This window comes from Branchiostoma lanceolatum, chromosome 1 (genome assembly GCF_035083965.1).
Source record: "Branchiostoma lanceolatum isolate klBraLanc5 chromosome 1, klBraLanc5.hap2, whole genome shotgun sequence".
NCBI lineage: Eukaryota > Metazoa > Chordata > Leptocardii > Amphioxiformes > Branchiostomatidae > Branchiostoma > Branchiostoma lanceolatum.
This window is the reverse complement of record NC_089722.1, coordinates 40,039,551-40,066,881: the sequence shown is the minus strand read 5'-3', so window position 1 is coordinate 40,066,881 and position 27,331 is coordinate 40,039,551. Positions and strand designations below refer to the sequence as shown.

The following is a 27,331-nucleotide window of genomic DNA, read 5'->3' as shown; positions in this document are numbered from 1 at the left end:
GCGAAAAATGGGGACCCATTTTTTTCCACCACAACCAGGCTTTAGAGTAGCAAGGAGTGGGAATTACGTGGATGTACGAACGGTGGCGCTATACGTGAAGTTCACGATACACAAAACATATGCAAAATGTACCAAACACTCGCTCTTTTCAACCTAATGGTGCGAGATATGGGGCCGCATTTCCTTCGACCGAAACCGGACTTTAGAGTAGCACAGTCATAGATATAAATCGATATTACCGACCCCGTTGCTTCTTCGATTTGCGAGGTTACAAACAGTACCCTTAATTGTCTGCTTAATTATAGGAGTAAAAAATGACTGACATGAAATAAGAAATTGCATGCCATTCCTTTTTTCTTGGAACGTGGGGTGTGTGTAGAAATAATGCAGTCCTACAAGCTACATGTCTATTGTTTCCACCGTGTTGAATTCCAAAACAGCGGTCACCCTCACTCCCATGTTCGGAGACAGAACCAAGGAGAATTTGATAGACCGGCTGCCTCATGAGACGCATACAGTTGTTAACCACGTCAATGTCACAGGATAGACGTGGCCATGGTTTAAACGTGAATCCCTATTAATATGATGATATCTCAAATTTCTTTCAAAAGATCAAGTGCTATTAATGCTGGCAATGCACACTTACTCTATCAGGGGCTGTCATCACAAATTAATAGATTGACGCTCTCATGAACCTCAATCTAACTCATGGACATACAGATGTCAACGAACGACCACGTCAATGTCACAGGATATGCGTGAACATGGTTAAAGGATGGATTCTTGTCTATCTGATGATATTTCAAATGACTTTCAAATGTGTTATTGATGATGGCAATGCACGCATGCTCAGTCAGGGGTCACCATTCCGATAGACTGACACTTTAAATTGCAGTAGCATAGTGTAAGAAACACAATGACTGTGGTCGACGTGCTAGCTTTGCTTTAATATTTCCTATCTTTTGTCGCAGCTTGATCACCATCTAGTGGAATGGGACCTATATATAAGCTATTTACTGGAGCCAGTTAAAGGAAACAATTAAACGGATGAATGCAATGATTACCTTCATGTACTGGTGGGTTACACCGCAAGCACATTTCCATAGAGCCTAGATGAATCTGACATGAAGCTCAATTTGACTAATGGGCATACGGATGTTTACCACGTCAATGTCACAGGCTGTATGTGAACATGATTTAAGGATGGCTTTACATATATTTCAGCATTATATAACCTTGAAATGTACTTTACATTTTAAGGACCTCTTTCAAGAGTTCAAGTTAGGGGTTCAGGGTCAGGTCATGTAAGTAGCACAGGACATGGCTATTAATAAAGTATAAAGTCTATAACATAAGCATATAACAACTGATAGATAACATAAGAAATAATATTCAATCCGCAATTGCAGCGTCATTCCTTTTCATTGCTACAAATGAGGGTGCCGTGCTAAATTTCGGTGTGAAGCTATTCAATGTCATTGCCCCTTAATAGAAAATCTTATTTTCAACCGGAAACGCACGCATAGTCTTATCGAGCAGGTTAATGGAACCGATTAAACGGATGAATGCAATCTCGACCTTCACGTACTGCTGAATTCCATTTCCATATAGAGCCTAGGTTAATCCGACATGCCGGCTGTCTCATGTAGCTCAATTTGACTAATGGCCATAGGAATGTTTACCACGTCAATGTCACAGGCTGTATGTGAACATGATTTTAGGACGGCTTTACATGAAATATTATGTTTCAGCGTTATTTAACCTTGAAATATACTTTTCGTCCTAAAGGCTTGTTTTAATTCAAGAGTTCAAGTTGGAGGTCAGGGTCAGGGTCAAGGTCATGTAAATAGCATAGACATGACGATTAAGTAAGTATATATCCTAAAACATAAGCATATAACAACTAATAGATAACATTAAAACAAGAGTTAATCCGCAATTGCTTCATCGTTTGTTTTAATTGCTGCAAATGAGGGTACCGTGCTAAATTTCGGTGTGAAGCTATTCAATGTCATTGCCCCTTGATAGAAAATCTTATTTTCAACCGGAAACGCACGCATAGTCTTATCGAGCAAGTTAATGGAAACGATTAAACGGATGAATGCAATCTCGACCTTCATGTACTGCTGAATACCATTTCCATATAGAGCCTAGGGTAATCCGACATGCCGGCTGTCTCATGAAGCTCAATTTGACTAATGGCCATAGGAATGTTTACCACGTCAATGTCACAGACTGTATGTGAACATGATTTTAGGACGGCTCTACATAAAATATTATGTTTCAGCGTTATTTAACCTTGAAATATACTTTTCGCCTGAGGCTTTTTTCAAGAGTTCAAGTTTGGGGGTCAGGGTCGTGTAAATAGCATGGGACATCAAGATAAAGCATATAGCCTATAACATAAGCATAGAACAACTAATATATAACATTAAAACAATATTTAATCCGCAATTGCTTCGTCGTTTCCTTTAAGTGAGGGTGCCGTGCTAAATCTCGGTGTGAAGCTTTTTTACGTCGTTGCCCCGAATAGATAATTGATCCTATCTATATTTAACAACAACAACACGCATAAGCAAGTTAATGGGACGAATAAATGGATGGACATGATACTGACTTTGACCTACGGCTGGGTTACTCCCGTGCATGTCTACATGTATAAAGGTCGGATTAATTCTGAAAAAGTTACCGACCTGAATGCATTAGGGGCTATAATCAATGCATAAACGTTCATGTCAGTCAGGTTGGGTTGCGCAAGCTTATTCTGTTCACGTATTTGTTTCACAATTTATACGCGTATGTAATACGAAAATTTCTCCGATGTGTTTAGACACACCTTTGATCTGAAGAAAATATCTGCTCTGGCATATCTAACATTGCAAGAAGCTAGAAGAAATCGAATTTAAAAAAAAAGAAATTAAGTACTCTTATTTCCTTGTACATATTGTACATAATCTGTTAGTCCCTTTTGGTGACCGTGGCTTTATTTATCCATTAAATCATAGTGAGATACTGCAAGAATGCAGTTCGATTAGAATTTGATGATGGCTGTTTTTTCGCTTCCGAAGATCCCTGGGAAGGTTGTCCTTCTCTGCAGGCTCTCCTGTGGCTGTGTAGTCCAATCCTTGAGATTAGAATTTGAATCACCAGTAAAATAGTGACTCGGCTGATGAAATGGCACTGAGTCGTGTCACATTGATAAGGTTAGTGATCTTTTCATTGATGTAATGAGCTCGAGTCAGTGGTGTGATGAGTCTCCTTGGCTACGGAGACGTTTTAAAAAGTACTCGATAAGTACTAAAATAGGCCATGCCCTTGCTCAATGATATTCAACGGGGCCAGCGCGGCCAGAATGGTATTTTAAGCTTAAAAAATGTCTCTGTTTTCATGTTTCATTTTCCGTCCGTTCTTCATGATCATTACCTTCACCATAAGGTAATGTTTCGGTTTTGCTATGGTGGATGCTGTGAATGTGTGTTTCCCTTCTTCGTTCCTCACTATCGTCCTTCCTTTCTACAGCCCTTCAATCCTTTCCTTTCTCCGTTCTTTCTCCTTTATTTTTTTCATTTCTTCGCCGCTTGAAGCTAGAAAACAGTACTGGCAGACCTAGACTGACACTATCAATGACCCTGGGTGATAATGACTGGGTAATTAACATACCAGTTCCGCTCTCTCGTCTCCATGGCTGCTTAGGGCCGGACGTGTCTTTATTTTCAATCGGATTTAGTTTTTGATTATTTCTGGGATGAGTTCTAGATTTATCTATCTATCTATCTATATTTTCATTAGGCATATTGATACAATATATGGAACAAATAAAGCAAATCCACATAAACGTTTTCTGTAAATCTTTTTTTTTTAATTGACCAGTTCGCTATTACAATCAGGAAATATAATATTTCTAACCGATAATGTATGGTAGATGCAACAGAAAATACCCTTAAAATCCTTTGAAATGAATGTACGCAATATGAATTTCAAAAAGTGAATAAAACGGCAAACACTGTTGTACAAAGCATTAATATTTTTAGATATTGTATCTAAGAGATAGTCGTCGCCAAATACGGCATGAGTTCTTTGATTATAAGGATGTGTATATCGCCTTAAGATGACAGAGGATATTTAAAAGCAGATTTCTGTGAACGTTGGTCGACTTCAAGCCTAATTATTTAAAAAATAGCCGCAATATTGCACCAATGAGGATATTCGTCAAAAAGAAGTCAACCAAAATTGGTTGCTGTTTAGTCAAAAGGTTTTCAGCTTAACAGCATCACAGAATATGAGAAAGCGTGCAATTTGCCACGTAGCCTCTAAACTAATTGAAATCTCAAAGTGGATTTTCTATTATCTCTTTATCAAAATAGACATCCGTACATAAAAGGCAAAAACTTTGATATCACAGATGAATACATATATACGTTTCCCTACATGTATATTTCGATGATGTCGGACATTGAAGATAAATGAATGAGTATTGATAGAATACATCGCAACATATTTTCAGTTAACTTCAAACATTCTAATTATTTGCCAACAGTAACGGAAAAATTGAGATTCATGAACATTTAAAGTAGTTGGCTAATAAATTTGTACACATGCGTCTTCTCAATGTGTTGACTCCAATATTACACAGTTGTTGTTTTCATCGTAGCTTGTATGGTTATTAAATTACAATATTTTACTTTCATGTACGATTGAACGGTTCTTAGGATATGTTTTTCAATTGATTCTCATTCCTTCATGTTTCTATAAGTCTCATTTTTCACAGATCTCACAGAGACAAATTCATTTCATAACTCTCAGTTTGACATTTCTTTCTACAACACTTACAACAGCCATTTTAGACAATGGGATCGGCGAGACTCTAAAACACACGCTACAAGATAGGACTTCTAACATGTAGGTTTGGTAAAAGATCAAGCATAAAGATATTAACCATAAAAATGAAGGCCTCATCACATCATTAATAAGAAAGTGCCAAATACATTTATTGCAGATAATTTGAATTTAACACTCTGATTTGCTACATTTGAGTGTCAGATAGAGATAAAACTGAAATTGGCTAAAATTATACCAAAACATATTTTTCCACCAACATGACTATTGAACAGAGGTTGGGACATGTTTACAGAATGCTTGTTTGCTGCTGTTGGCTGACAGTTAGCCACTTGATGTGCAGTTGAGTTTGATGCCAATCCAGGTCCCCCTTATCATGCTGCACCTCAACAGCCCATGTCCAGAAGACCGACGGTAACCATCCTTGCATTCGTAATTGCACTGCTCCTTAGAACACTTCTCCTTAATCTTAGCGGCGTTGGGGATATCAGGCGCAGAGGGACATTCTATGGAAAAAATACATTAAGCATTCAAACCTCGTACAGAGCCACCCGAAAAGCTTTGTTTGTTTGAACACAGAATGAAATTTGCGCATAGACCTTTCGACTGTCCTAGTGTTGTGTTCCTCAACATTTACGTGTCAAATCATCTAGGTGACGTGACCCCGCGAACACATGACGTCAGACATGATTAAAAGTGCCTTTAGGGAAGACTGGTATGCTCTGATATAATTAGATGACCTGGGGCGTTTGACCAATTGCTGATGTTATAATTAAGCGTCAGTCAGGTTCCGGAATATCGCGATTGGTCATTTAGATTCTCACCAAAATTGCAATAGGACAATCGAAAATTCGATACGCTGGCTTTTTGTGTCGTAACAGCAGAGTTGTAAATTTGTACTAATATTGGGGATAATGAGTTGATTAATTGATAGAAATGAAATCTTATGAATATTTCCCCAGAGAGGAACTTGATTGGCACCCATCGTTTTGGTCTGTACCCCTAAAAGTTTGTTTGTTTGTTTGTTTATTTTGTTAACCCAGGAATACATATCGCCTGCAGGCGGCCTTTTTCAAAGATTCCTGGGGGGGTTTACCCCATACATAGTAATACATAGTAACAATAAAACTGTCAAGTAATAACAAATAATACAGAAATAAAGATTGACTTGACAACTTTTCACCAAACAACATAAATCCTTATCAAAATAACTAACAGTAACGTAATAGACTAGAAATATTGACTCCAAACATAAAGATGGCGAATCAAAACAAGGAACTTAAAAGTAAATCAACATGATGCGGAATTTGCATATCAAAGTGAAAATCATAAGAAAACTCATGTCAAGAATATGAAATTACTCTAATCTTCACATCATATTATCAAATGAAAACAAGAAGAAATCATAATGATTCATTGAGAGGTAAAAGAAACTTAAGTCATATGTTCTTCTCTGTATATTCGTTTGAAGAGTTGGAGTGTTCTTACCGATTTGAGCCTGCTGGATAAAGAGTTCCAGAGCACCGCACCAGAGCACGACAAAGCTTGCTTTCTATGTTCAGATTTCGCTTTAGGTATTTGGAGGCCGCCCTGTGCTCTGAGGCGGGTATTGTGAGTGTGAATTTCCGAGAGCTGGCTGAACAGTGCAGTAAGGTGGGGAGGGATCATGCCGTTGAGTTCTTTAAATACTAGTGTGGCTTTGGATTTCTTATGTAAGTCAGCTACCGGGGTCCACCCAAGTGTGTTCAAGACGGTTGCAGAAGAAATGTAGCGATTAAACCCCAATATCAAACGCCCAGCTCTGCACTGAAGTTTCTGCAATTTTCCCAGATTCCGTTTACCCCCTTGGTCCCATACTGTACTACAATATTGTATGTGTGGAAGGAACAGACCGGTGTAGATTGTGAGAAGTGCTTCTTTGTTTACATATGGTTTTAGGCATTTCATGACGCCGACTACTTGGGCTAGCTTCTTGCTGACCTGTTCTATATGATTATGCCACTTTTGTCCCCAACTTTTCGACTGGATTTCAATCATATTGTTTCCCAAACTGCCAAAACGTTTCAGTAAATGTAAATGTATTTCAGGAAGCGGTTCTTAGATTTCTAATATGGACCTTTCTCCAATATCCAAAGTACAGCCAGTTCAAAATAGTTTCAATAATAAGTATATATAAACCTGGTCTGCAGCGCAGGGACTGGCCGCTCCATTTTCTGTCAGAGGTGCAGGTCTTGATAGCGTCACCAGACTTGCGACCGTACCCACTCTTACACTGGTAGCTGCACTTCTCACCGATCAGGTAGGGGGCGCTACATTCCGCGTCGTTGGTATTGCGCACATGGGGTGGTTTGGAACAACCTAGATTAAATGGAACACGTGTACTGTATATCGAGTCAAAAATCAAAGACATCCCCCCCCTGCGTTTGTAATACCCCCATTCCACTAGGGCGGTAAAACAATACATTTTCTTTCACCTTACAGCGTGGAGGGCAATATAATCATTTTTCTCTCACTTGAAGGCACTGCACTAAATCTTAGATTTAAGCACACTTGAAACATTCATAAAGCATATATACATCTTTAGCCTGAACTCAATCAAGCTCCTGTAACGGCTTGCTGCCCTGTAACCGCATAGCCGCCCAAAAGGGGAGGGGACAGAAATCCCCGGACAGCTGGAGTTTGCAATTGCGTTATACAGACTAATACATCTTTACTTTCATTGAAAAACATATTTATGCATGCTTTAAGATCTCATGCAATGAAGATAGCACCCTCATTAGTTTGGGACCTATTCAGCATTTTCTTACCTGCACATCCCATAAAGACGCCACTCCACATTCGGTTTGCCAAACAAGTGATGTTCTCATATCCTTTATACTTGGGGGCATAGCCTTCCTCACACACGAAAGTGCACTTCGTGTTTGGGAGGTAGGGGGCGCTGCAGCCGGTCATGACGGAGTGTTGGGCGGGTGTTGGGGCCTGGCATGCCGACACCAACAGACGTCGCTCACGCTGCGCTGTGACTGTTGACAAGTAATTGATGGCGTTATTAGAACTATTGAATATAACAAAGAAAGTGTGAGGTTCCTACGCCCTAAAGCACTTTGTTGCATAAAATAGTAGCTATTGGCAAAACAAAAAGTTGAAAAATCAAAACCTCCGTGAAATATTTGATGGAGCTCGATAAAGTTTTTCTTGTAAAATTTTGGCCAATTGTATATTTGCAAGTCCCATCAACTATCCTTATGGTTAAATAGCATATACTTATCAATTATTCAAATCATTTTCTCATGTGCATAATTGATATCGATTGGTGGTCATCTTTTTTATGCTACATATTGCATGTCTTTGAAATTTTTGTCATAGAGCACGTACAATGGACATATACGTTTTCCTCATCAACTATGCAAAATACTTATTTGCAAGATTTTAATATAGGTATGTTGGTCTCAACATCAAAATCACAAAAACATCATACCATATAAACCGGATCAGAATCAAAAGGCCCCGGGTTTCAAATACCTGACAGGACTATGTAGTGTTCACTTAGGAAAGGCACTTTCACACGAATTTTCTACTTCAAAATAGGACAGACAAATGTCTGAGTAGCCTTTATAACCCTTGTTTCTTTCTCAGCGAGTCGATCGCTCATTTTCCCATTCATGTAACATAACCCGTAACCTTGAATTGACCTTCGCATCTTGTTACGTTGTGAGTATAAAATGTGTAGGAATAATGGCACGTCATTGTCATCATTTTGGTTACCCCCAAATGACCCCATCAGAAGAGAGGTAGGGGGAGGCCCTGAGCTAGGGCGGGCAGGCCTCCAGCCTGGCTCGGAAGGACTCAACTGTGGGAGCCGTAGCGGCCGAGCCAGGTATGGCGTTCCACGGGGGCATAGTGAGGGGCAAGAAGGAGAATCTATAGGTGTCTGTATGACAAACATTCTGGCAAAGTACATACCATTCACAAGGCCACTAGTCACATGCAGCTCCTTGTTTCCCACATCTCGGAGTGCACGTCGCATGTCGTCCATGTCTGTCGTCTGACGCTCAACCCAGGCACCGGTGGGCAAACCGGGAAGATGGCGAGGAGGGATGCTCCAACGCCTAGTATGATCGAAAATATGGATCACTTTTTTTTTCATTCGTTTGATGTGTTCCATCGGTGTTTTATTCTTACTCCCCTGGCAACGATCCGTTTTAGTTGCAAAAGGAGCATTGACCCTATTCCTTAAGATCTGGTGTGTTATTTTTAATGAAAAAAGGACCTCTCTTTCATTTGGAAGAAGAACCTCTCTATGCCTTATGATATAATACATACATTACGAAAAACTAAGTTTTCTTTTGTTGGCGTTCGCGATCGGGTCCTCAAGAACAAATTGTACAACCTTCTTCATTGTAGTTCCTTTACTACAGATATATCATGCATGTGAAGACATGTGCATGTATATTTTCTGTTACTTGAACAAGATGGGGAGGGGCATGGTTTACTACAGTTGCTAATCTCACTGATACTTACACATGTAAAGCTTCTTGTCACTCTCATTGACGGGGAAATAAGGCATCAATTCATGACTATAAACAGACCAATTTTTCCACGGTAACGTAGTCAAGTATCTTAGTCTCCTATCAGCAGCGTTGTCTCATTACTTGTTTATTTTATCATATTTTGCATCCATACAGAAAAATACGATGTAAACGAATGTAATGTCAAAGTACACACATTTGATTTTAAAGTTAACACGGAATCTAAAAATATGATATCACTATGTTACGCAAAATTGAGCAAACATTTCAAAAGGACGACAGCCGATACCAATGGTGAAAATGATTGATTGTTAATCACAAAAAAGGATATCTAAGACGTTTGATTTTGTCCATGATATTGTAAAACAAACCATGTCCTTGGTTTTCGCTATTTACCAAAGCAACGATATCAGAACAGCTATAACAATACTGTTTCCAGGTTGGACGATTTTTAAATTTTTTTAGGCGGCATTATACAACAGAAAAATTACTCGCCCGAGCTGCAAAAAGACATTTTCGGCAGCCCGGCCGGTGTCCTCGACCCTACCCTCCATAGACCATGCACACTGTTGCTGTCAGTTAATTACGCATAGTTTGATGAAATTCCCGTTCATATTTTCCCCAGTATATGTGAAAATCTTTTGAAATAAAAAGCACGTTTTGCGTCTACTATTTAAAATTCGAATTTTTGTGCTTTCTTGAGACTCTGATCCCTTTGAAATCACATCATTGCCCCTTAATGGGTATATCGATTTCCTATGACAGACATTCCCTACGAACGTGCAGACAAACTTGATTTAAATGAGAGCAAAACACAGGCACTCTCTGGAAAAAACAATGCCCAGTCACTCAAACAGCCGCCCATGTAAAAGAAATAAAAATTGATAAACAAATACATGTTTATGAATGGCACTCAATGCCAGCAACGCTGCCAGGGCTGACCGCTCTATTGCCTTGTTACAATTGTAATAAACAATAAACAAATAGGTAAACGAATAGATGCACTTACCCAAGGTGAAAAATAAGTGTACCGCTGGACACCGCCATGCTCGTCGGATGGTTTGGAGCTTTGGCTTGTACCCATTCCGAGACATTCCCCAAGATAAAGGCAAGGAGGACAACTTTGAAATAACGTTTCGTTGCCATCGTGCAGAATTCGATTCTACATCTCCACAGGCAAGATGGCAGAACTGAAAACAAGATTGTTTGCTTTAAAAAAACAACAGACAAACTGCGACAGACTGATTATCTCGCCCGCACAAACTATTAAGTTGTTATGCGTACAAACAAGAATTGGATAACTCAATTTTCATCAAGTAAAAAAAATATAAAAGAAAATTCTTCATTGATCATGAAAATCAAACGTTTTAGCCCCCTGCCTACCAGGTTTCATCTGCGGCATTAGTCTGGATAGTATTATAAGCCCCTGTCTCACTGGACCCGTGGCATGTTGGTTACCTTGCTGCGACCTTCATCTATAGCAAAACGAACATTTTTACGCTTTGCGTGTTTTGTTGTATTTTTTCTTGAATGTGCGTTTTGAATGATATTCCCATTATAAATTCAAGGGTAAGACAAATCCAATTTAGGACGCAGCGAGGTCGCCGACCAGTGAGATAGGGGCTTAATGATAAATAAATAATGCTAGCTACAAATTTGGTGATCAACAGGTATAGGGGAATATATATTCTTATTATATAAGAGTTGGTATAGAGCAGTTGTTCTCCACATGACATTTCACATTGGGTTCAATTGATAGAAAGCTGTGGTAGTACTTGTTTTAACTATCCAGCACAATCTCCCGCGATCGTTCATACTCAAAAGGTGTTGTTTTATGATCTGCGATTAAATCGCACGTCCCCGTGGCGTAAGTGGTAGAATTGGCCATATCTGCATCAAATTCCGTGGATCCGTGGGCCGGAGTTCGATCCTAGACCCCTGTTCCGACATATTGTAAGGGTACTACCCGGTATCCGTCGAAAATCCTTACTTTCGGTGACTTCGGATCTTAGGGTTCCGGATAAGGTTCTCATCATCCGGATCTGTGATGGATTCGTTGTCGGATCCGCCTGTTTCTTTAAATACAAAAAAATAATCCCTGTACGTATCCGTTAGCATCTGTGGCAATTCCGTGTAGTGTACGGCCCCGAATTCGTCGAAAATCCTTATTTTCGGATTCCTTCGGATCTTAGGGTTCCGGATAAGGTTCTCCTCATCCGGACCTTTTACGGGTTCGTTGTTGGATCGGCCTGTATCCGTCTGTATCCGCCAAAAATAAAAATAAAAATCCCTGTAAGTATTTTTCAGGATCCGAGGCCATTTCGTGAAGTGGGATTGCATTCGTCAATTTTCTTCCGTACCGGAGCCAAAATGTCATTTCAGTTCATGTATTCTATACCCAACACATGTTATGGCTATGCGATAATACATTGTGCACCGACAAATAGTGGGACTGTTATGGTAAGGTACAGTTCATCATGATGACCTAGTAGGCCTAGATATATCTTTGTACACAAAACATCGTATGCTGGAGGTTTACCCTACTTTTTATGTAAAACAACGTCTTTTTCAGCAAACATTGCCATCGCGAATAACTTCATAAAGTAAGAAATCCCTGCGTGAGGTTCGGAAGATTTTAAACCATACGAAGTTTAATACTAGCGTGTCTTTCTGGGCACTTCTACAGGTAAAAATAGAAATTGATTCGTTGTGTATAACACAAAGTGGTAATAAACCCTTCTGGCAGCAATATTTGTTGACGGCCAATCCAGGCCACCTGTAAGCCGTTCCAACCTTCCCCTTCTACAAGAGGTTGCGAGCGCTGAGCGACCAAAGATTTGACTGATCGCTTAACAAATTTCACAAGCTAAGACCGGTAAAGAAGAAAAGATCACGCTTTGTGTGCTTTGTGTGTTTTGTTTTCATTCAAAACATACTTTCAAAACTTACATCATATACCAAATATGAAAATCATCGTCACTTCAATCCAATCTTGCTCGCTGTACAGTACAGTTGCTCATTCATCGCCGTCTAGTGGCAAGGGCCCTATTACGGGCCCTATTACATAGCAAAGTCTGCCCGGGGCGGAACCTCATGTATCCATAACAACACACACCACATCGTTGGCGCACTATGTAACACATGCACCTCACTTACATAACGTAGTATTTTGTGTCACGAATTCACCCACGCAGAATTATGACACTGAGTCTCCAAAATTTGCTTCCAAAACGTGCCGTTTTTACCAGCATCCTGTACATGCTAACTGTCTGTATATTTTTTTGCCACAAGGTTACCACCTTACCATTACCGTCAATACACACTGTCTTTATTAGATATGGGCCACCTGGTGAATATGTGTTTGCCGAAGTAATCGTTGCAAATGTTTTAGCGTAGTAAAGTAAACTTACTTGAAACATGTGCTTAAGTGAACGTCGCTTTATCACTGCAAGTATCTTTTTATGCTTCATAATAATTTCTACATTGGTTTGTAATTCTGTGGCAACACTTTGATTTCCACAAGCTGTTCAGCTTGTCGGAAATTTGCAAAGTCATCGCCATTGTTTGTCGCAGACAGGTCGCAGTCCAGTGTTCCGTGACCTCGCTGCAAACTAAGTTGGATTTGAGTAACATTTGACTTCATAATTGGAATTCAATGCAAATGTACAAGTATGACTGAGAAGACAACAAAGTACCCACTGCGTCAAATTGCTTAGTTGCAGCGCCGTCACCGCTGTAGTTTAAGTACAGTATTAGAAATCGTCGTTAGAAAATGGAGAGCAACCGATAAGATAAAATACAAAGGCGCGGCAGCCGATAGATTTGGATATGGAAAGCTGCTACCCAATGTGCCTGTAGGTACAGGAGGACGGACCTAGGGTGAGGTAAGGTCATGAAATACAACTTGCAAATGTATGTTCAGAAGTTAAGACTTTTTGCATCCCTAAGCATTTACCAACGTAGTATCAACGAAAAGTAATATCAATAACTTTGGTTCTAATGAAGATATCAGACAGGGTAGCTAGATGAAGGGAGGTAAGACACTTTGTGTGGCTGTGTAATGAGTGTTTTCTTGTTGTGGGTAAAATCGCCAAAATATTTTGACATGCCAAGAATAAGTTATGAGCTCTAACCTCAGACAAGTTGATCTGACCTGAAATCTCAGGGTCATGTAGGTCACACTTAATCTCACTGATAGGAATCTCTACGTACGTTAGTCGCAACTTGCTAAGGCAAAAGAAAAAATATGTTATGTTTCCGGTTACAATACTGAAAGAAAGGGTCGATGAGCAGAGATTATTTTTTCTTTCTTTCTTGTTTTTCTAGATTTAAGCCGCCGAAGCAATTCAATAAATACAGTTTAACATTGCAAAACTGGAATGAATCATAAAACTGGCATTTCTAACATCATCATTGTATTTGTGCAGATATGCATTGTACAAGCACTAAGAAGTACAATGTTCACTTTATATTGCAACATCAACTGTTCAAATCCTTACTTTGTTACCAGAGTGTGAACTATAGGAAGTCTGCAAGAAAATATACATGTACATGCAACGCTTGTTGAATTCTGTTTTGTACATTTCATCACTAAGATGTCAGATCGAAAACTTTATGTACATTGTATATTGCTGGCGGTCGCCAAAAAAGGCTAGGGTTGGCAGGTTTTTGCTAGGATCGGTCAGGAAGCCGGAAACACAGCATTTGTTTTCCTATGCCTGACATAACATCTCTGCGCTTGATAAGCAACACAAAGATTACGAAATCGTCAGAACGTCCGTAGTCTTGTCTGGGAGACACTTGTCCGTGTGTTTCCTCCAGCTTGAAGTACGGAAGACGTTTGTGTGGCTGAAGACGGCAGGATGAGGGTACTTGGACACGTCGCTCTCTTCGTCATGGCTCTACCTCTACTTACCATCGCAAGTAAGGATTAAGAAGTATTTGAGGGGCTCAATGCATAGCTAGCAGACCGTTAATTTTCCTAGCCAGAAAACCGGCTAACCGAATGTTCGTCAAATTTGAGCATTTCTTCTTTTATGCACCTTATTTTCTTACGTTTTGACGTAGATGGGCGGTTTTAAAGGATGGATTTTAAGAGATTTTGCAGTAGCTGTTCGATGTTTGGTAGGCTTTTTTTTTCTGGGTAACGACTAATCTAGCCGACTAAAAGATTCTACGGCACAACCCAGCTACAGCTTGTAAAAAATTGATCATTACTGTTCCAAGAATGCCCCAATATTTCTTCCTTTATGACTTCTATGACGACTATGACGGGGTCCTTCAGAAAGCTGAATTGATGTTGCAATTGAGCCAAATTTTCGTTGAATATGATTAAGTATTCTTTTATTCTTAGATCTCAGGCATTATGCAATACCACCAACTTTGTGCATTATTCAAAAATCTGATCTCAAGAGCAACTAGGGATGTGAATCACTTAAGTATGATCCCAAGTCATGTCTGTCTCGACATAGATTTTATTTCTCCAGCGATAGAGGAGACTAAACATCCAAAAACTTGCAACATCTCGTGCTCTTCGGGTATCACGCAGACGGATTTCGACACTACGTATTTCGTTCCCATTGTCTAATTCGCACGAACGCTTATATATGCTTGTTCACCAATCTTTACTTGTTTGATTTAAGTCTAAGTCTACTCTGGCTACTTATGGGAGAAATTTATCAAGTCCATCACATTAATGGGCTGAAGTAAAGGAAGAAAGACCCGAGTGAACGACAATGGGAGACCCTGCCACAATTCTTCACCACGGACATCAGTATAAATCATGCTCGCGCGTCGGTAAACAGGCATTGAAAAAGTAACACACCACGCAGTTATGTGAAGAACTAATCTTTCTTCCTTTGGTTAAAACGTTTGGCTTCGACCGCGCTTTTTGAAAGGAAAATTAGCTGTGTTTTTTTTCTCCATTGAGCTGCGCTACGTTAACTGTGGGGTATTGGAATAGCCTATATACCAGACAGCTATGCCAAAAGGTAGAAAAAGAACGTGGCTTTATTCGTAATAATCGGGTGTAATTCAGACTTCTGTGTTCCTTGTTATGAGTTTCTTGGACGAAACGCACCTTCAAACATTTGCAGTTCAGACAGTTTTCAATTGGGAGAACTTTTGAGCTGCGACCGAAGTTTTATCGGTAAACTTTCGAAATCTTCCTTCTCTGCTTAAAGAAAGAAATCTATTTTTCCGAGTGTAACACAAGGTTTATTGCTACTGATCTTATTTATGTAAATTTTTCCTTCCAATTGGTGTGGGAGCACAGAAAAACCACCAAACAGCTCTGATCACAGTTTTTTTTTTTTTTAAGATAAATAGAACATGTTGACGTTCTTGGTTAACTTTATTTCTTCCGGCGCATTTTGTCTGAAGAAAAAATTCTTTTTTTTTTTCTTCAAGCAGAACAGACCAGAGAGAGCTCTCTAGTTGACCCAGAACTCAACAATCAAAATCTTCATGGAATTCTCATGGAAACCCTCTTATGCTTCGCTTCCGCTGTTTCTCCGCTGTTTTTGGCGCGCTCTGACGTGACCCCAACGTGGCCCCGTCGGGCACCCTGCGACTGCCGGGCTATATCTTTGGGCCCGACCGGAATCCCGAATCAATTTAACTCAAACTGAACGTTACATTGAACGCGGGACCCAGTAATGCTTAGGTCACAATTGGAAAAAGGGGCCCTGGCGGGTAGTTCCCGGGCCGCTTTTTGGCACTTCCGGGCGTGACCCCTACGTGGCCCCTTGGGGCACCCTGCGGCTACCGGGCTATTTTTGGGCCCGGCGGGGACCCGAGAAAAATTTAGTTCTGACTTAAATTCTACCCGGGCCCCGCGGACACAACGACGCCGTGACCTCAACGTGAGAACACCGCGTGGTACCCCTCCGGTTGCCGGCAGTCCACCGGGACAAGTAATAATTTGTCTGTTTGTTTGTTTGTTTGTTTTTTATTCATTTGCACAACAAGAAAATTTATAAAACATAATACGATAAACAATAGATAATAACAGGTTCAGGAGGAGGAAAAAAGCGTTTATAGCTTATACTTGGCCCTCCTCGTCTATACTTATCAAACTTGATTATAACTTATAAATAATATAGCAAAGTAATACATAGAATATGATAACGATAGACAATGATAATCAAATAATGGTCTAAATAAAAGTTAGATAATAACTGGACATGTGACTCTACTACAGGGCGGCTATGATAGGTTTTCAGGGCACCTTTAAAGGTAAGAAAAAAGGGTGATTGTTTGTATATTTGTCTGAAGACTGTTTGTGATATATTTGCACTTGACGAGAACTCTGCTAATGATGTACGAAAGAGAGGAATATGGATTTCTTTGCCTGGTATAATAGTTGTGAACAAGTGTGAAGAAGGGTTTGGGAAAATATAGAATATATTGGGGAAATTGTTAGAATGGAAATTAAACGTAATTTATTGATATCGTGGATGTCTAGTATTTTTGAAATAGAGGAGCCATGTGTGAGCGAAAGTCAGAAGCAGTTGCTATCCTTGTGAATTTCTTTTGGAGAGTTATATGCGGATCTAGAGTTGTGTGGCAGGCGCATCCCAAAACAATGTTACATTAGGTCAAATATGAGTATATAAGGCTGTTGCCTATAGTTGTGAGAATCTTTTCAGGGATGATGTATTTGCTTTTCACAATAACACCAATTGTTTTAGCATTTTTTTTACTTATAGCAGAGACTGGGCTTTCGAGTTTAAATGTTCATCTACTATTACCCCCCAAAATGTTGGTCTGTTTCTCTTGTACATTAGGAACATTTTGGACTTTTATTTTTACTACAGAAAATAAGGTAGTTCTGGAATTTGTCCGTAACTTGTTTGCATCAAACCACGTACTTTACACATATCTTGGTTAGCCAGTTGTATCAGAGGGTCAACGTTTTTGTGGAAAAGGAATATGTTGGTGTTATCGCCAAAGATTTTAGAATAAGGTATTGTTATGTTATGATACGGATCAAGTGGACAGACTAAATGTGTGTACTTCGTAAGACCGGGTCAAGTGTGTGACGTTACAGATCAGGTGAGTAGAACTAAAGCGTGAACTTCGTATATCGTGTTTCTTTTTGAGCTCCGGATCGAGTGCAGTTTTATATAACCCCGAGATATGACGAGTGCCCGCCAGGAGCCTGCCTGATGGCCGACCGTCGTTCGCGGGGCATTCTGCAGGGACCCTACAACTGCCCCACCTGGATGTGATAAGCACGCGGTACCCTGTCGGACCCCACAGGGGTCACTACAAGACACCGTCAGAGCAACTGACGGGTACCTGCCGGAGACCGACAATGAAAATTTTACAAAAATGCCACCGAGTACCTGTCGGAGCACCCCGGGACCCCTACAGGGCAGCGTGAATGAAACTTTTAATTGTGACCAAGACAGCCGGTGCCCCCCAAACGTCAGAGCCCGGCCGGGGCTACATCCCCGACGGGCACCGGCGCAATTGTGACCTAAGCATAACAGATCATAGAAAAGAAGACGCCGTGAGCTAATCGTGAGAGCACCGCGTATCAGCAGTCCATTGGTACCGACAGGCAGCGGCGGAATTGGGATCGAAGCATTAGTTAGAAAGGTCACCGCGTGCAATGATAATGAAATTTGGTGGACATTGTTATAGGACTTAATGGCATGCAGTTATGCCCCGATGTTTGAATCCTGCCAATGTTTCCAACTTTTTAGTCTACTTTCATATTGACAGGACCAGGATATGCTATATATCTACCATCTTGACAGGTTTGACCGACACGGTAACAATAGAATTTGATTAATGGTTATTTTACGCTCAGAGAAATTGCTCTTATTTACAGACGCTTATCTAATATCAAGTTTTTTTGTTTACAGACGCGAATACTGAGGAAGAACGGCGCACAATGCCCATATCCTAAAGACACGTATTGTAGAACTTTGGCACAAAAACTGCAAATATTCAAACTTTCAATCATCCTTTCGAATCAACATTTCAACATTTTTGCGATTTTTCCCACATTTCCAGTATTGGTTAACGATGTGAAAGTAAAATACGCGAAGTCCTTTTTCCAAAATTCCCACCCAAGCCGACAAAATGGCTACCAACTCAAGCGGGGGTGGGAAGGGCACAAATTTAAAGACGACACTGCAAAGTCACATTCATACGCAGTGAATATCACTGTACCATTTAAGTATCAATTAAGGTAGTTTCAAGCATGATTTAGAAGAATAACCAAAAACAGTGACTATGTTTCAAAGCTTTCATTGGTCATATTTTATAGTACGTGCAGTAGTTTCGTGATTATTTTTTTTTTAACAATGAGTCATTTTACGCAAAATAGTTACTCAAGCAACTGGATAGAATTTGAAACAGTCAAACGTTTCAGACAAGACGTTACTTGAGTAACTATTTTTCAAACTATCTTATCACCTGAATGTCTAACATTCATCAAGGAATGAATCATCTTGTCAGGAGGCTGGTCTAGACTTCTAATGAACTTCTAGAGAGAAAAATTCCTTCCCGCGAAGGCCACCTATAGGTAAATGAAAAGTGACAGTGTGTGCTAAGTAGGTAACTGCAATATGTTACAGAGTCTCTGACTGACTTGGATATCCTGAAGGATGCCCCTCCTCTCCCGACCGATGAAAGGCAAAGGGAAGCCTTCCTTAAGGACCTGGTAGTGAAGAAAGTGAGTTCACAAACATCATTCAATGACAAAGTTCCTTAAAATCATCTCGATACTCACCAATCTACAATATGTCTGATGAGTATCCCAGGCTACTTAACCCATATTAATGCAAGAATCCATAGGTGTATTATATGATTTTTTTATTATAATTTCATTAGGAAAATAGGCACAGACTTCTTTATACACACACATACACACACACACATGCACGGACGCACACACACACACACAAACACGCAAATACACTCATAGACACACACTCTCTCTCTCACACACACACACACATACACACACAAACACACACTGTCGCACGCAAACAAATACACACACTTACACGTCAATATATATACACACACACACACACGCACACACGCACACACACCACACACACACTCACACAGAGACACACACACACACCACACACACTCACACATGAAGACATGTAAGAAATACACATTCACACCTCTACTTTTATGCAGGTTGTAAAGAGAAGTGCAGGGTGCAGGAACGTGTTCAGCAACTGTGCCTGCAACTACTACAAGCTGAAGGACCACTGCGACTCGAAGGTTGACAGATTGAAAAACTGGATGCGTAGAAACTGCGCAGCCACATGTGGCGTGTGTACTGCAGGTAGGAATATAACTTAGATACCCCAATAGTGTGAGATTTTAGAATAGCATCTTAACTTCAGTTTGACATCTTCAAAGATAGCATTCCAATTCCATGCACACGTACGTTTACCCTAGATTAACTCGTCAACTTTTTTTTTTATAAAGCTCACGTTTGATTTGATTTTTATACGAAGAAGAAAGCATGAAAGGAGAATGCAGGAAATATTCACAATTTTGCCATGATTGATGAAGATGTTTTTGATAACAGTAATAAGCTTATTGCAATTCTTGCCCGAAGGCTACTTGCAAGTAGGTATAAAACCATAACGTAACGATTCTTATTTTAGTATCAACTCTAGATCTTCTCTCTCTCTCTTTCTCCCTCTCTCTCTCTCTCTCTCTCTCTCTCTTTCTCTCTCTCTCTCTATCTCTCTCTCTAGCTCAATATCTCTCTCTCGCTCTTTCCTCTCTCCCTCTCTCTCTAGGTTCTGTTATGCAGTTTTATGTAACTATCTAAAATTTTGCTTTTCATTTTAATCTTAAAAGACCCCGAAGACTTCAAGTGCAACAACAAGTACCCGGATCAGACGTGCGACCTTTTTGTGACCCGCGGTCTCCTGAAGATGCCCCGGCTGCAGTACTTCATGGCGTGTAAGTGCCCGAAAGCGTGCGGGATCTGTAATATGGGTGAGCACATTTTGTATATTCATCACCATTATAATACTTGTATATTCATACCCTATCACGGGCTTAGTACAGGCATATAGGTACAAAATACACGGTATGTTCATATAATGACATACAGGATTTCTAATACTAATCTGAAACAATGGTTCTAAAACTACACTAATTCATAGGTTCGGCGTCTTGTCGTCTCTTTGTGATGTTAGAAATATAAGTTGAGATGGAATTGTTTGATATTGTATGGCCAAAAAGCATGATGAAAATGAATTTCCCAATGTTAGACATTAACTGAAAGTGTGGAAACGTTCCCATAATATAATAATCAAACAAAACATTTCTATTATAAATATCAGTATTATAATCAACCCCCAAGTTACAATAGCAGTTGGTAATTATCGAGATTAGAACCTAATTTGCATAATCAACGAGGAAATCCTATAAATCCTCTAAATCCTCAATGCAAATGTCGGTCTAATTTGCATAACCTTTTAGTCTCTAGAACAAGTCGGTCAATGTCAACATCATTTGATCGAGTTACTTCGTCGCGATGCTTTAGTTTAGATAAATGATATTCTTAATACAATGCTAAACTTTCTTCCAACACTAAGGTAAGCTTGGAAGAAAGTTGAGCATTGTATTATGATTACTACCAACACAGATGAGCTTTCATTACAAACGATATTCTGATTGTGACGTGTTCCCAGCTTTGAACGGCACCGCAGAAGCAACGCCGATCCCAGAGGAAGCGTTTCCGCAGGATGAATGTCTGAGGCTCCACAACGAGAAAAGACGTCTTCACGGGGCAGCAGACCTGACCTGGTGCCCGGTACGTGTGTTGACAGACACTCGAACAGAGTATGGCGAGTCTGAAGGGGTTTTCGATCAGTTCTGTAGTAGTCGGGCTTTCCTGGCCCTCAGCAGCAGCTGTTCGCTCAGCCTCAAACGTTGTGGCGCTGTTGTGGCTCAGCTGTCGCCAGGTGCTGCGATCGTAGCAAAGTGCTTCAAAGTTTGTGGGGTCAATGTGACCCTTCTGTAAGTAATGTTGAAGAGTAGCTTTGTACCGCTTACCGCTAGGGTGTGTCCCTTGATCTAGTTGCCCAAAGCCCGGTACGTATAGTCAGAGTGAATGTTACATGTGCAATGCCACGATGGTGGTATTATTTGAAAAATAAAAGGGATGTCGTTAACCTACACCGTGTAATGCATCGCATATCTAGCATATTTCTGTTAATGGATGTGGTCAAGTGCAATCTTTACACTTTAGCCTAAAATTTGCACGTTAAAACAAGTTAGTCTGTAGAACATAGACTCTCAATGGTCAGGGATCTATGAACTCCCTCCTCGTATATTTTGTACCATTTCAAAAGGGGAGGTTCCAATAGGAGCTTAGGATACAAAGTAGCCATGGAAACCAGCTATAAAAGCAATGGTGACCGACAGTTTAAGTATGGCATGGTTTGTTGTTAGCACATAGGATGCTCTGAACTCTCCTGACTGATGGGTGTTAGGATCAAGCTCTTAGGCATTACCTGACACTGAAAATTCTATTTGCAGAAGTGTGCAGACTTCGCAGACCGGGTGGTGAAGGCTTTGCACGACGCCAACTCTCCACTAAAGCACACGAAATCAGCGTACCGCACGTGGCGGGTGAATGGTAGACTTGTCGTGTGAGTTTTATGATTTTTCAAACAGATCATAAGTATGGTAAAAGTTGATAAATTGTTTGATCAAAACAAACAGTGTCCCACCGTGGCTGAGTCGTTGCCAGGACATTACACGGTTTTTAAGAGTCATTGCACGAGAAAACCAGGCAAAACCAGGCAGAGGTGGGAAGATGGGGGTCGGCCAAATCGACTCAAACTTTGTATGTGTGATAGGTATGGGGAACTATGAACAGCCATATAATTAAAACCCTCCAGCTATTTTTCGTTATGACGTTCTGGGACCCCCCTTGGAGACCCTCAAAAATCGAACAATTTATGGTTGAAAATTACTGAAATTGCAATGGCCACCCTGATAGTAACAATAAAGATATGAACATAAATGTTATATTTCCATATAGCATGGTTTCCAGAGTTTCATTGACCAAAAGTTCAAGATCAAGCATCAAAGTTGAGAGGGTGCACTAGGGGGTTATCAGAACCAAGGAAAGCAGAATTTTCATGGCGCTAAATTTTTGTCATTTTTAAGGGGCTTTTTCTCCAATCACCAGCAATATTGATGAATGGTTTTACCTTTGCTAGAAAGAGGAACATCTACTGTGTGAAAAACAAGCGTCGTTTAATTGGGCCATGCATAACGGGAGCCGTGACTGTAGGGTCTTTCTGGGGATTTTTCGTGTTTTGGACTAATAATAAATCAGGTAATCACGTCTCTTTACGGTGTAAGCCATGGCTACTGTTGTGTCGCTGTGTGAAAACCACAGATAGATGCCAAGAAATACTAACGTTAATCAGAAATTTTGATTAGGGCTCTATATGGGGGTTATAAGGGCACTTAAAATGGAATTAAGCTGATTTTACACATTGATTGTTGTTTTCTGAGACGTCAATCACTAAGTTCCTCAGTCAATTATTGTGTGTCTTCACCATGAGGTACATAATGACAAAGGCTCTGCATGGGGGTTATCAGGACTCCGCATATGTTATTTGGTATACCATAAGGCACATTGCGGAACGCTTCTATTCGCCTATAGCAGTTCCTATTCTAAGATTAACCTCCTACATACATCCACATCCACTAGAGACCATTGAGCGCGCACACACACTTGTGGACTGAGGTAGACACATATATGGGAAGGCACATATTTCTATATAGGGCTCTATATGGGGGTTATAAAGACACTTGAAAAGGGATGGAGCTGTTTTACATATTTTTTCTGCTGCTCTCTAAGATGTCAATTACTAAAACCATTGTGGACTTTTACTATGTAGTACATAATGAAAAAGGGCTCTGCAATGGGGGTCATCAGGGCTCAGCATCACACAACAACAGCTTAGACATTGGCTTTTAAGGACGAGTGTCAGTTGTTTAACAGCACCCTTAAAACATGACTTAAATTTCCTCTACTTTTAGTCATTTTTTGAAGGGCTTTCTCCCTCAACCAGTGGCTTTTGCAGAAGAGTGAGCATTTGCTAGATAGGAGATTATAGACTTTGGACATTATAATCAGGCTTACAAAGGTTAAAGCTTGGAATGCTGTCAAACAATACTGCATGGCTTATTACTGTACACGCACTCCATGACCATGTCCCAGTTAATATCTTGCAGGGATGGAGTTGGTGATTAAACGGGCAGAAATAAACAAATCTGTCCAGGGTTCAAGTCAAAACATGGAATGTTTGTTCTACCTGTCAGCATTGTTCAGATGGAAGTCTCCCTCTGCACTGAGAGTCCGAACAGAGGCTAAACGCTTACCTGCCTCGCAGTCTCTCAGCTAATGAAGTATAATTTTAGTAGCCTATAGGTTTGAAGAGCAAAGTTATGGAATCAATGAAGCATACTTTAACTCAGAACATTTAAACGCCGCGTTACCATCAATACACAGTTATACTGTGTGTAGCTAGGCTAATGATACTGTGACAATTTTTTTATGTTGCTATTGTTATTTACAGTATGCGTTGCTTGATATCATATTTTTTATCATTCTGATCACACCAGTATAATTGAAATTTAATGAAGATAATTTGGCCCATAATTCAAACTTGTTATCCTATTTACCCGTTGGCAACTTAACTGCAAAATTTTTGAGTGAATGGACATGAAAGTCTGCAATGATTGAAGGCTCTGTATTGGAGAGTATTAGACATTATACACCTGATACATCCAGATGAAGAAACAGCTGTTTTTACGATTGTCTATACAGTTTGATTAGAATTATAATGGATAGACGATCATAAATTTGAATACCATATGGTAAGTCTTAACCAATAGAACTTTTACTCTGACCATTCGGGATCGTACCAGAAAACTACGTTAATGAATAGAGCTTTAGAAGGGCTTTGGTTTTGTGTTGATTTGACTATCTATTGCTGATAGCATAAGTTAAAATTTCTTTTCATAGATTTATTCCTATATTAATGCATACTTGTTATGTACATTCTCAATTCATTAACAGTGAAGCGGAATCATAATTGAAGGACTTAGCCTTGCGGAGCATCCGAGTACCTCAGCTTGAAGTGCCTTCAGAATTTCTTACGTGTATCACATCAACAACCTAGGAACTAAAAGCCTCTGATTCGAGAAGAGTCTAACCTGCATGCACCTATTACAGCTACAGGTTGGGCTGTAGTAAAAAGCCGTAGGTAATATATTAACATGTACAGATACAGAAAGTATTTGCTTTTTCACCAACCAAGAAGTCAGAAAACTACATAAAGATTAAACTAAAATGCGTCTATCTCAGTCCACAAGTGTGTGCGCGCGCACAATGGTCTCTAGTGGATGTGGATGTATGTAGGAGGTTAATCTTAGAATAGGAACTGCTATAGGCAAATAGAAGCGTTCCGCAATGTGCCTTATGGTATACCAAATAACATATGCGGAGTCCTGATAACCCCCATGCAGAGCCTTTGTCATTATGTACCTCATAGTGAAGACACACAATAATTGACTGAGGAACTTAACTGCAAAGTCGTGATTGACGTCTCAGAAAACAACAATCAATGTGTAAAATCAGCTTAATTCCATTTTAAGTGCCCTTATAACCCCCATATAGAGCCCTAATCAAAATTTCTGATTAACGTTAGTATTTCTTGGCATCTATCCGTGGTTTTCACACAGCGACACAACAGTAGCCATGGCTTACACCGTAAAGAGACGTGATTACCTGATTTATTATTAGTCCAAAACACGAAAAATCCCCAGAAAGACCCTACAGTCACGGCTCCCGTTATGCATGGCCCAATTAAACGACGCTTGTTTTTCACACAGTAGATGTTCCTCTTTCTAGCAAAGGTAAAACCATTCATCAATATTGCTGGTGATTGGAGAAAAAGCCCCTTAAAAATGACAAAAATTTTGCGCCATGAAAATTCTGCTTTCCTTGGTTCTGATAACCCCCTAGTGCACCCTCTCAACTTTGATGATTGATCTTGAACTTTTGGTCAAAAACTCTGGAAACCATGCTATATGGAAATATAACATTTATGTTCATATCTTTATTGTTACTATCAGGGTGGCCATTACAATTTCAGTAATTTTTAACCTTAAATTGTTCGATTTTTGAGGGTCTCCGAGGGGGGTCCCAGAACGCCATAACGAAAAATAGCTGGAGGGTTTTAATTATATGGCTGTTCATAGTTCCCCATACCTATCACACATACAAAGTATGAGCCGATTTGGCCAACCCCCATCTTCCCACCTCTGCCTGGTTTTCTCGTGCAATGACTCTTAAATCGTATCACAGTTCTGTTAAGATTGTATACATACATTGTGATTTTATACATATGAATCCAAACATATTTTCACCAACATCATTATCATCAAGTTAAGTATTGACTTAAATTGACTTAAATTACAAATATTACAAATCAAAAACATTACATTGAGAAATCCTAAATGAAACTTCAATAGTACATCTATGTTAAGATCTGCTCCAAAAATACCAGTGTCCAAGACCAGCACAAAGACACTGCAAAACCTCTCTACAACTGCTGCACTAATACAAGCTTATGGCAGAGTTAATGATTTTCTAACCATACTTCTTTAGGCATGGAGAAAACCTGATGTACAAGTCTCCTCGTGTGGACTGCCAAACAGCCGTTGAGTCCTGGTACGAAGAGAAGGACATTTACAACCCACGCCGTCCTCTAGTCGACATTGAGACATCCGGCCACTTTACACAGGTTAGAGCTTATATATAAAACTGTTCACGCTACAGCGAAACAAAGTTTACCAAAGGATTGCACACTTGATAATTAAATTTCTGGTTTCACTTAGCCTGAGTACCAGCCTCCGTAGTGACCGCTGGCTCAATTCTTGTCGCTTGCTAACTACGGTAAGAATTGAGCCAGCGGTCACTACGGTGGCTGGTACTCAGGCTAGGTTTCACTTGCGACGTTTGTACATGCCTACAGATACAATAAGTACAATGACTAGCTAGCACCATGAGGTCTATAGAGATACGAAGAAACCTACCAATACATGCTGCATTGTATCCAAGTCACAGCCCATGCATCGTTGCAAGAAGCAGTTCAGTCAACTTGCTGTCTCCAATATGATGTAGTTTGGACATACGTGCTCCTGTTAAAACTAACATCGACGTAAATGCACAGCGTTTTTCACATGAGGATCTCTTTCTGCTCTCTTCTACAGATGGTGTGGAAGGATACATGGAGCGTGGGGTGTGCTCAGACACAGCGGTACTTTGCCTGTATCTATGAGCAAGCTGGCAATTGGAAGTCTACCTACCAATTCTACAGGAATGTTCAGCTGTAGTCGTGTAGATCTTGAAACTAAACTCATATTTCAAAGAGCACTCAACTCAAGGGCCAAATTTGATTTTCCAAGAAACCCCAACCAAATCAGAAGTTTCATCACAGGCTAACAGAAAAAGCATCATTTAAACTAATTGATTTGAATGGGAGAAATTGCTTAAGATACAGGTCAATTCATGGCTTAGAGCAAAAGGGGAGCTTAAAGAATTGAGGTAGAGAAGTAATAGAGAGGTAGAGACTCTGCCTTGTCCATACGAGCAGATTGAAATATGGTAAAATGCGAACAGCAATCCATGAAATTGTTTTCTTTTAGCAACTTAAAGATTCCTTTCAAACTTGGTATAAAATCCAACAATATAGGAGGTTTAGAAATGAAAACATACATATTGAACATTCTACGCATAACATTAGCATCAAAAAACAACTGTCAATCAAGACATTTAGATAAAGATATAATATGCAACTGTTAATGTGAAAAAATGGTATCATCACATAGAATACGACTAGAAGCGTTTAAATATATCATAATCGGAAGAAACATAACAT

At 39.9% G+C, this 27,331-nt stretch overlaps 1 protein-coding gene across 1 annotated transcript; it reads left to right on the top strand.

The window, feature by feature from the left end:
* Positions 1-14,116: 14,116 nt before the first annotated feature.
* Positions 14,117-27,008, top strand: LOC136428266 (uncharacterized). Its single transcript, XM_066417651.1, has 8 exons — positions 14,117-14,288; positions 18,956-19,053; positions 19,533-19,683; positions 20,211-20,351; positions 21,053-21,174; positions 21,903-22,015; positions 26,059-26,194; positions 26,664-27,008. Exons 1-8 carry the CDS (start codon positions 14,228-14,230, stop codon positions 26,784-26,786), a joined length of 945 nt encoding a protein of 314 aa, XP_066273748.1. The 5' UTR covers positions 14,117-14,227; the 3' UTR covers positions 26,787-27,008.
* Positions 27,009-27,331: the final 323 nt, after the last annotated feature.